The 12332-nt window shown below is 29.8% G+C and overlaps 1 protein-coding gene across 1 annotated transcript in view; it reads left to right on the top strand.

Moving 5' to 3' along the window:
* The first annotated feature begins 328 nt into the window (after window positions 1-328).
* The window catches only part of LOC113401789 (uncharacterized peptidase C1-like protein F26E4.3), a 56345-nt gene continuing 44341 nt past the window's right edge, over window positions 329-12332 (top strand). Inside the window, exon 1 of the mRNA XM_026641817.2 lies at window positions 329-622. Coding sequence (XP_026497602.2) covers window positions 612-622 — 11 coding nt within the window. The 5' untranslated portion in view covers window positions 329-611. The remainder of the gene's footprint in view (window positions 623-12332) is intronic.

Below are 12332 nucleotides of genomic sequence, written 5' to 3'. Positions count from 1 at the left end.
GGTTTAGTTCTATGTAGAGATGTAAGTCTTAGAGTTCATATATTTGAGGTTTTAAGTATAGTCTTGAATTGGAGATACATTAGCCTTTTCCAGGATCTTCCAAAATAATCTGTAGAAGAAGGCAAATAGTGATTTTTAATAAAAAATAAAATAGGCCATTAGATATGTCTGATGTGTAACGGTTTAAAACAATTTTAATGTAGGAATGTTGTATGCTGAAAAGAAAAATCAATTTAAATGCATTACTGAATAGTTTTTGAAATTTGCCGTACAACTTCATTCGCATGGCAATACAGCACGCGATATTAAATCAGGTGTGTGCGAGCGGCAAGCGCAGTTTAATTTCGACACTCGCGCTAAACTGACGCTAAGACGTTCCAAAGTCAAATTTGCCGCGCGAAGTGATTGTTCGATTTATCCTTTTTTTTTTCTAAACCGGACCCCGTTAGGTTCGAGTGTTTTTTTAAAACAACAATGGACAGTTGATTTTTTTTATTATGTCCGTGGACTAGAGTTTTTTTAAAAAAGAAGATTTTGTTAAAGTTTCTATTAGCATTTTCAGTCGATTTCGGTCTCTTGGCTGTGTTAAGTTGTTAACAATAAAAGCTGTCATGACGAATACGTAAGTAAAATATTTTGCATAATAATAAAATTATTATCGCTAGTTTCTTTTGCTTGAAAAATATTTGTTTAACTTCCTGTTCGTTTTGTATTCTGAAAACAAGGTGCGTTCAGAAAATATCTTACTGTCATTGGTATAATTTTTGAAAATTGGTTACATGGAGTTCAAGTTCTGACAAATTTCCACAAACAGGTATCCTAGAATTACGTTCTTATTGTTTAATTATAAATATTTCCATTATTTTTCAATAATTACATAGAACGTTATAATAAAATAACGTGTCAAAAACCATTCGAAAATATGACAATGAAGTTTTAATATAAATATTTAAAAAAATACTTTTACGTCTCTCATCAAATAGAAAAATTATGGTCAAACAAAAATCGCCTATATTTTATGATATGTCTATTAAAACAAAAAAAAAAAATACAAAAAACCGAATACAGAATACATATCACATTTTTAAAATGAAGTAAATTTCTTTAATGAAATATAATTTCGTAAAGATTTTAAGCACCATAGAGAAATATTATGAATTTTTAGCCGATTTCAAAAAGGACATATTCGATGATACATATTATTTTCTTATGTATTTTCTACTTACTTGCTTCACAGATTTTAATGATTTAAACTTTATTCCACTGGGACCCCAATGATTCCATATATTTTACCTTTCGTGTAATCGGGAAAAATTTTGTTAAATAGACTTACTGTGTATAATTTTCTTGGATTCTAATTTCTCAATAAGGAGAATACCGATTTCGTTTGCTGAATATATCTATAAAAGGTGCAAAATCAAGTACTTTTATCAATTATTTCTTAGTTATATAGTAATGGAGTTAACATCATAATGTAATAATCCACCAAATTAAATAGCATATTCATTTCAAACGTTTTCTATAAAAGTTTTAGATAACAAAATATTGTTTATGTTTAACAATTTGGACGTATGTTTTCAAGAAACTTTTAAGAAAAAAGGACTAAGAGGATGTCGGTAAGATCGGATCGATTTTTGGGCTGACGCTGATCATTATTTATTTATTAAGTTCGATTTTTTTTTAAGTTCGATGTTCACTACCGCCTACTAGCATGTGGAGTGTAGTCATATGAATACCCGGAATGTATAATTTTTTTTTAAATATTATTTATTCAAGTAGAACCTACTTACACATACAAGCACTTTATCCTAATTTTACAAGATTACATTAAATTTAAAGCTACTAACGATTCGGAACAAAGATTCTACCAAAAAAGAATCCCCAAGAGACTAAGTAGTTACTCTTTTCTATCAACTTACAACGACAGTGAACGAGATTTAATTTAATTATTATTTGCCCTCCATAGAACCGCGCCGCACTTTCACACCCCCGTACTTTTTTAACATCTATAAATCCTTTTCTAACTCATTTATTTGTTTCTCAATTACGAATTGGTATATATAGTTCAAAATTGTTACTGTACTTCACTTGGTGGTAGGGCTTTGTGCAAGCCGGCTGGTAGGTACCACCCACTTATCAAATATTCTACCGCCAAAGCAATACTTAGTATTGTTGTGTTCCGGTCTGAAGGGTGAATGAGCCAGTATAATTACGGGCATCTTAGTTGTCAAGGTTGATAGCGTATTTCCGACGAAAGGAATTCGCAAAATATTGCGTTTTGAATGTCGACGAAGTCGTTATCGGAGCTTTGAAAGTATCATAATTATTTAAGTGGCATAGCGGCATATATACATAAATATGTATGTATATATCAGGAACTGTTTGTATTCCACAATATAAAAGAGATCGCAAATAAAACATAAATATATAATTTTTTATCTTTTTTCTTCTTCGTTTGGAATGGACTATACGTATATAGGTAAATTTTTAATATGTTTGGATGTGCAAAAATATTCTGTTCAAATCCGGGGTCAAAATCACACCCTCGAGTTATATTATAGGTACGGTAAACGTATTGTGTGGTAAGGGAAATATCGCGGAAAAATCTCCATGGACAGAAATATCTTTTAAATCCAACAATACTTATTCTAATTTTCATTGAAGCAATGTGACATTTACTGACCGTTGTAGAAGATAAAAGAAAATTTTTTTCAATGATGAATAGGTTTTAATTCTTAAATAATATATTTAATTAATTATGCTACACCGTCAATACGTTGAATAAAAGAAAAGTCGTGATATTTGTGCTTGTTATTACGATGTACACCACACCAAGCAATACAAAGTATTACTGTTTATCGTTGTGATTTGGTGGTATCAATCCAGAAAGGATTTTCAAAGACCTACCACTGTTAACATTTACAAACGAAACATCGAATTTTAATACCACAGGCTATACAACGGATGTAAAATTATTTTTGTAAAATATTCCTGTAATAAAATAGTTTATTAGTTATGAGTTCGACAACCAATCGAACTGACAGATTAAAGATTACGCAGATAACAAACTTAATGTATTAGCTGTACAAATAAAAGATTATAGTAAATCAAGTTAGTTTATTTTAGATAATTTCTGATAACAATTTACTTCATTGTATTAATCGACTAGTTTAAATACAAGGAGTTAATGATAACCTTGTTTGTGGTTATATGTTACATCAGACAGCCGAAAGAATTCATTGAAAAAAAAAACTGCCATTGAACTAGTCTTGTGTTGTGACGTCACTAATAATTTAATATGGCGTACTGCCAATGTTATCTTGTAAAACAATCTTCGTTTCTTAATCCGATGGGACAGCAATCAAACTAGACCGGAGAGATTACAGTCGAAGACATTTCGTTCTGTCTCGAAACAGAAGTGGAAACTAATTAACATAGAGCTCAACTAGCGAAAAACACACCTTGAAACTAGAATCTTAGAATCTATAGCTTAATAAACTAGCTACTATACCAAAGGTTAAGTGTGTGTCTTTCTACAGAAAACGTATTGCTTCCTGGTAGTTGATGTCAGATTCACCAGTGAGACCGGGATTATTACATACATAGTACATTTATTTATAAAATTGTCTGTAATATTAATATTATTATAGAGTTATACCGTAGATATATTGTCAATATTTCTGTTTCCATCTAATATTATATATAAGGGACCTAATATTACTAAGTCGTTCCGTCCGTCTGTCACTAGGCTGTATCTCATGAACCGTGATAGTTAAACACTTGAAACTTTTACAGCTGATATATTTGTGTTGTCGCTATAGTAACAAATAATACTGCTATATACTAAAAACAGAATAAAATAAATATTTAAGTGGAGCTCCCGTAAAACAGACACGATTTTTTTTCCGTTTTTATAGATAATGTAATGACCACGTCTTGCTCGAGTCCGACTCGCACTTCGTCGTTTTTGTTAATCGTATTAATTTTACACAATAATAATGGACTATTTTATTAAAATAATTAATTAATTAAATTCAATGATTCATTAAAAATTGTATTCTTATCTTAGTAGAGGAGCAAACGCTTTGTATAACAAACATGCAAACATACAATTGACCCCTCTCGTGTTCAGTCTATATTTCAATATTTTCAAATGGAAACATAGTCGTGTGTCATTTCACATTTTTTTCAATAAACAGATGGGTTGAAAGTTCATGAATTACACAAAGTATCGTTTACAGATAACTAATGGCCTTGATATTACCGTAATGCCAAGGCAAGACGAATGTTAATTACAGATGATTAAACCGAGTCGTAAAATACTGCTATTGATCAATTGACATCACAAGTCATAACAGAGAGTTTTTAATCTGTTATCGAATGAATGACCCTTTAATAAAGTCATAAGAGGACTGGTTAGTTTGTACAGATAATAAAATTATAATCAATATTAATTGAGGCGCCATTTTTTTTGTATTGCCTAACTGAAAAAATCCTAAACCAATAAACATAAAATTGATAGTAGAAGACTCAGCGCTTTTCGGAGATACAATAGATGTTTCATATAAATAATATTTTTAAGAACAATTTTTTTATTACAATTTTTGTACCAACGAACACTTTATTCTGTATAATTTACATAATATGACAAGAAAAAGGTTTACACATTATCTTGTACGAATTAATTAAGATCTTTATCATTTTATTATCATTTCAAAACAGAACTACCTTGACATAAGATATTTTGTATGCAAACATTATAGGTGTTTATCCTGCATAACCTACTTTTTATTTTACACGGTTAATATTATTTAACAATGATTTATAAATTTAAATATGATAAAACTAACAATATTATTAAGTTAAATATTAACTTTTAAATCTGGATACACAATAACTTTGTTACAAAAATAATAATGAATATTATCTAAAAATAATATATTGTAATTAATATAAATATTTTACAGGTGTACTGAAATGAAACATAAGAAATAATAATCGTTATTATAACTTATTTGAACGCAGATATATTTTTAGGGTTCCGTATCAAAAAGGTAAAACTGAACCCTATTAATACTCCGCTGTCGGTCCGTTCGGTTGATAACACTGATGATGTATTTCAAAATAAATATAACTCCCATGGCTCCCATACAGCACTCTCCTTATAAACAGCCTAGTTTCACGGAACACTGTTTAGTTTTAATTGAGATTGAGTAAATATAAATTCTATATATAAATTTTTTAAATTTTATTCTTAGTCTCTGTCTCCTTTCTTAGATCCTAAAGTTGTGAGTAGTTTGGTCCTGTCAAAGCCATTTGATTTACTATAATATAGTAATTATAATTAAAAAATATTTTTATGCTAGGAAAAGAAATAATAATTATGATTTATTGTGACATTTTATCCCATGAATTAATTTTGTCTATAGTACGAATATAACAATTAGTAAAAAGTTGTATAATTGTCTATGTCCAAATTCCATTGTCTTTATACAAGACCAAGAATTCATTAACACAGTAACTATTACAAATTCCGTGTTAAGCTTACGTGATTATAGTTTTTTTTTGACTACTTCATATATACGTTTTCCTTGTAATTATGATGTTATTTACTTGTTTTTGTGTCTATCTTTCAGTAACTTAGATCAATTAAAAAGTACGCCTCTAATAGATTCTCATAAATGCACATCATCTAAATTATTTTTGACTTTTCTTAAACGTATGAGGATTGATTGTGTTCTAATAAATAACAGATGAAATGGCCCAGCGGTTAGAACGCGTGCATCTTAACTGTGATCGTTGCAGGTTCAAAACCATTGCAAGGAAGCACTACTGAATTTTCAAGTGTATAATTTGTGTTTATAATTGAGCTCGAGCTCGGCGTTGAAGGAAAATATCGTGAGGAAACCTGTATGTGTCTATGTAATTTCCATGAAAATCTGCCACATGGGTATCCACCAACGCGCAGTTGAGCGTGGTGGACATCTTCTCCCCGAAGGGAGTGGAGACCTTAGCCCAGTAGTGCGTTACAGTTACAGACTGTTATTTTACATTTCACTTTACGTAATAAATAAATGAAACTAAACTAATAAATATAATTTGTAGATCTACAATCATGTAAAAATATTTATTTTACAAACGTGCAAATGTATCAGCCAATAGGTTTGCAAAATTAGTATTCATATTCCGCTCATCTGATAATATATACAGTCCAGAGATATCGCTGGCAGGTTGGCTTCCGTGCCTCTACTGTTCGACAAAATATATACGTGTGGGAGGAATTCTGGAGGAATATTAATAGTATTCGCATATGCATTGGAAAGTCTAAGGCATGTTGGGTGTAGCTCACCCCAGATCAGAAGTCAATGCCCCTTGCAAGCGGATATGCAAAAATCTCGTTCAAACGTTCATCGATGTAAATAGTATATGTTGTAGAAACTATAATCTACGGTTATCGGTCATAACATGTGACAGCATCGTTCGTTCACGAGAAAGCAGAGCGCTGTATCAATTAAAACTGTCGCCGTTTCGTATCTTAGATTTTTAGTAATCCAGTCGCAACTGGGTAATCTTGTTTGAGTAACGGTGAATTGATTCTTATTTACTCTTAAACAATGTTATCGTTTCGATCGAGAAGTATTTGGGTTAGTTTTTTTGTATAAAGTATTATAGTTATCTCCGATTTTAAGATATTACTGATGATCTTGTTGACCCCTTTAATTCAGTTTAACACAACTCATTAGTATTTATGCTTAACTTGATCGGCGGTAAAATTGTCGTAGCGTATACTTGTTGGTGAAATAAGCTTCTAAATTTTCTCGAAAGGAGAGAAGTCTTCTAGCCAGAATTTTTAAATTTCCAGAGTATCACTTCTGCTACGATAAACGCTTTTACTAAGTGGTTGGGTTTTATGGAATCCCATCTGAAAGGTATCCACTCATCATTAAATCAACCGCCAAACAGCAATAAAATTAGTGTTATTGTGTTCCAGCTAGAAGGGTGAGTGAGCCAGTGTTTGTATACAGGCGCAAGGGTCATAACATTTTAGCTCACAAGCTTGGTAGCGCGTTAGCGATTGGATGGATGGCATTTCTTAAGATGTAAATTCTATGGGTGTTGATGTTCACTTACCATCAGACAGTCCTTTTGCAAGTCTCTTCCCATTCAAAATAAAAAAGCTCTAGGGGCGCGATTGAACCTGGGACTATCTTTAGGAACCTCGTAAATTATTCCGCTATTGACGTTTATAAATGACCTTTGCGTCGAATATTTGAGACCACCGGTTGTTAGTACAACTAACCATATCATAGTTTATTGTGCTGGTAGTAAATTATACAGCATGTAGTAAACCTATACCCGTACGATTATACTAAGCAGGTTTAAATCTTCAGAAATATATATATATATTTAGATAAAACGATGATTTAATTTCTGAACATGTTATAAAATAACGTCTGATGTAATTTGAGTCGATTAGCATTAGCATTTTTATAATTTGTTTTATTATGAAAATTAATTTTGGTAGGGTATTCTGTATTGTATCTAAAAATATACATACATACATTTAAAAGTTTTTTTTTTAATTGTTATATTTGTGTCTCCACAGATACGGTCTCTATGCCTTATCTTTTTAATCTTTATTTTTATTTAAATATGTTTGCATATTTTTATTACCAGACAGCATTTAAATTTAAGATTTACGAGTAATTCTTTTAATTGTCTAAATAATTAAATATGGTATTCATACGCAATAAATAGTCGCATTAGAAGACGTAGAATCATTCATTGACTCGGAATGTGTCCTTGAAATCTCAGAGTTCGAAATTCCCATCGGAATGTATTTAATGAAGTCAGTATTCATACGATGCCATCACAATATATTTATAACAATATTTTGTGTATTATTATTTTGATAATAACAAATATTGTATAAACACGAGAAATAATAAAAACTTGTAACCAGGTGTCCGTCGCCGCAAAGACAAATCGCCCTTTTTTGGGCAGTATTCACTTCTATAATAAAATTTTACAAATACGCTTTTAGGTTTATCAATTCATAAATTTAAATCAGCCGTTAAGAAAACTGATTTGTAGGACGTATTCTCGATATTTAATTATTTATATGACTAGTTGTCGCTCGCTACTTCGCTCGCGTTTTTGGTCTTAGTCGTCAGGTGTTAGGTATAAATAGTAGCCTATGTCCTTCCTTGGAGCACAAGCTTGGTTTATACCAAATTTCATCAAATTCAGTTTTGTGGTTTAGTCTTAAAGACCAACAGACAGACTGACGGACAGAGTTACTTTCTCATTTATAATATTAGTATAGACAAAAAAGTGTGGAGTGTTCGTCGATTGCCAGTAGGATAAGTAATAATAATCTATGTAACTGATTTTCGGAAAAGACTAACTACTGAGTTTCTTACCGGCTCTTCTCAGTAGAATCTACATTCCAAGCCGTTGGTAGCTTAAAGTTTTATTTAATCCTGTATAATGACGAACAATTATTTAAAAATAAACGATAGGTATTTAGTACGAATATAAATCATAAGAATGAGTTCATCTCAAGAATTCAAAGGCCATCCCGTGCCATCTTTTACGTTTGAAATTCGAACACGTTTTATTTTATTTACTTTTTTTGAAATCCATTCAGCTTTTGTTACAAGAAAACTGTTTTGTTCTGAAAAATAAACGGGTATTATAAAATTAATGGGATTTTATTGTACTTGCAATAAATTATATTTTAGTAAGTGTTCGTATTTTAGTAATTATATTAATTTCTATATTTCAAATATTCTTAAACGCAGTCTTGGTTAAAATTATAATTAAATAAATACATGGTCTAAAAAATTTAAATGTTTCTTTTCAGTCATTGTTTGTTTATAATCAAATACCTGCTACAATTAATACTATTTTTTACCGGTTCCATTGTGCGTTATGTGCGCAAACTCCGCACTAATTTGTCATAGTAAATATTAACTGATTTTCATTTGTGGCGTTTAAAAGGATAGTAAGTCTTAGTTGTGACAAATATTCTTACCGTTAGTTTGGTTTAGAACAGAATCGATAACGTTGTCGAAATGAGATCCTTTAAACCACAAAAAGAAGCAATCACAACCAACATGCTACTTAATCGCGAATTGATAAATAAAAAATACAATTACGAAAATATCAGATACGAGAGTATCAATATATTTATTATCTGTTATTTGTATATTAAATAGGGAGCATAAATTATTACTTACGAAATATAAATTATCTCATAGTATCTCATTCACAATAATATTGTAGGTAAAACGAACCGTTTTTGAAATATACGGAAAAAAAAACAACAAAATAAATTTATTGCGATTCCCGAACGAAATCGAAAATTGTATCGGCCAATAAACCAAAGCTCTCCTTGACCCTATTACGTATTGTATGATATCATAATCCATAGCTTTTATTCTCATAAGATTTATTGTTTTGTTTTGATACGAACTGAAGTGTTTAAAAATATATCCACATGTAATTGGGACGTGACCCCTTTATGTATTAGTCACCTTTATTTACGATTGTACATCGATATAATGGTGGCAGGTCTTGACGCAGGTGCGAGAGTGTAGGTATGCATACTAAATTGCAAGGGATTTTATTTATTAAGATATTTGTAATTTATTGGTAATTAAAATACTTTTGTAACTTGGTAGGGAACCGTACCTACGGAGTTCCTTGAAGATTCTTCTCAGTATAATCTATATGCCGTATCACCACAGCTTTACTTTGAAAAGAAAGAACAAAAGCCCATAAGATTTTACTTGACAAAATATTCTTTCATAATTATATTTTTAATCTATTTGAAAACTAAAATCAAATCTATAGTTATATACATAGAAGTTGATTAAATTATAAATTAACAAAAAGTATTAATAAAAATATTATTAAAGATATTTGTATTGTAAATAAAATTGATAAAAATAACACGATTCATAAAAAATATTCAATATTTACATTTTCATTTCGATCGGTTTCATAAAAACTTGATACTATGTATGTGATTGAAGTAATCACCCGTATGACTTGTATAACGAGTGTTTATACTCTAAGCATATTTCCGTTTCAATGCCTTAATTCAAATATTCTAGAAGCATTGAGAAAATAAATATTGAAATAATAATTCGAATTTAGACACAAAAAGGTTTTACTTCTCATGAAACGTAACCATTTAACGTTATTTTTTTTAATATATCAACATCAGTAAAAACTTTAACTGTTTACTTTGTTATTAAAATATTTGTTTTGAGTGAGCTGTTAAAATATGAGTGTTCATAAATACAAAGAGGTCAATCTGTAACATAAAAATTCATTCATAAAATATGTAGAACGTTTCGAAACGTATAACAAAAAAATATGTCAATTATTATTATCTTCGTACATAGAATAAATATATGGATAAAAAAAAAACAAAATCCGAAATATGCTAAATACTTTTAGGATTTTTTCATATGGCAATAAATCGATTTAACTAATCGATGGTATTAGTATTCTTGCCACCATTCTTATTAACAATTAAGTATTGTACGTTTTTGTTTAATATTTATACCGTTGCTTGTTTTACGACATTTATTACTATAGTATCAAATAAAATGTGCATTGTTATTTGGCAATAAAATACTTTACAATGGTGATTGGTGGCTCATTGATACTATTTTTTTTAATGCCTGATTGAAATAACTACTAATGTATGCACAGTAAACTTATACCAGATGGCGCGGTATGTTTATTATTATATTCTTTTGTAAGTAAGGCTTTGCAGTTGCACCCGCTGTAATTAATTTAAAAAAAAATGTAGACTCTGAGGGTCCAATTCTTTCAACAAATTTACGCTTTGTCGCAGTCCAATCGAAAAGTAATCGTTGCCCTTCAGCCGTTTTCCTATTGTACTAACGAAGCAATTCAGTTGCGATTCAAATTTAGATCGGAATAAAATCGGGACCGGATCATTGCCGTTATAAGTTTGGAATTTAAGTGAAGAAACCAAAGCGAATACAATTTCCTGGTCGTACGAAACGTTGCGTCTTTTTGTTAATATATCAATAATAAAATAAAATATATGGACTATGGACGCGACAAGCGCGAGAAAGTTCTTGTATATATAAATACTATTATTGAATAAAGCATTATAATTGGAACATTGATGCTAAATAATATGATAGAATTTATATTCAGTCTAAGTCTAGATGCTCAATATAATAGCGAAAATATTTACACAGCGGTCATTGATCCGCTTTCTGCGACGGTTTTAGTTTTTTTTTTAGCTTAGTATTGAACCAAGATCCAGTGTAGAATGCCTAAATTATTAATATTATGATATCCAAATAAACAGAATAAAGTTGAATTCGCTGCAGTTGATAATTTTATTGTATTTTAGGAATTTATAAGTAAATTAATATGATTTACTATTCCTTTGTTAGGTGTAAATTAAACTTATCTTTTTTTTTTATTTAAAAAAAGAATAAGTAAATTTAAAATAGTATCTATAGTATATTTAGTATCATAACAATTAACAAGATTCTTATTGTTTTTTTTTTCTTTAGAATTTATAATATAGCAAATAAACGACTAATGTGTTGGTACATTAAAAACTCTTTGAAGTTATTTTAACAAAGAAAATATATAAAAAAAAATGCACTATAACATGGGGTTGCAATGATGAATTAATTAAATGAAATGATTTCTCAATTTACAATCATGGTTTAAGATCAGGAATTATTGTTTTAAATGTGTGAAATTAATCATATAATTAATATTAGCAAGATGTTAATAAGCATATATAAAAAGAAAAACAAAATATAATTTACAGTTCACATAAGCTCCAATCATTAATTTATTTAATGTAACATTAGTTTTTGTTGAATGAAATTGCGATGAACTCGACTATGATTCAGTTTACAGTAGATCAGATCGACATATTGTCGTTTGTGGTATTTTTAAAAGCGAGAGTTTTTCACGTCAAATATTTCGTATGGTGGTATAAAATAATAATTCTGAGATAAGATGATTAAAAAAGGCGACGAATAAGTAATATACATACAAACTTTACTTTGTCGTACGGCTTTGTGCAAACTCGTCTGGGTAGGTACCACCCAAATATCACATATTTTATCACCAAGCAGCAATTCTTAATATTGTTGTATTCCAGTTTGAGGGGTGAATGAGCCAATGTACCTTACAATGGACACAACTTACCATTTTTCCTCTCTCAACCGCTATAATCTTAATTGCGTATCGTCACAATAGTGGTTCAATGATGTATGTGCACTTGATTAATAATAATAGTAATATACAGAATCTTG

Source organism: Vanessa tameamea, chromosome 25, assembly GCF_037043105.1.
Source record: "Vanessa tameamea isolate UH-Manoa-2023 chromosome 25, ilVanTame1 primary haplotype, whole genome shotgun sequence".
NCBI classification, from domain to species: domain Eukaryota; kingdom Metazoa; phylum Arthropoda; class Insecta; order Lepidoptera; family Nymphalidae; genus Vanessa; species Vanessa tameamea.
This window is presented reverse-complemented; position numbering and strand designations above follow the sequence as displayed.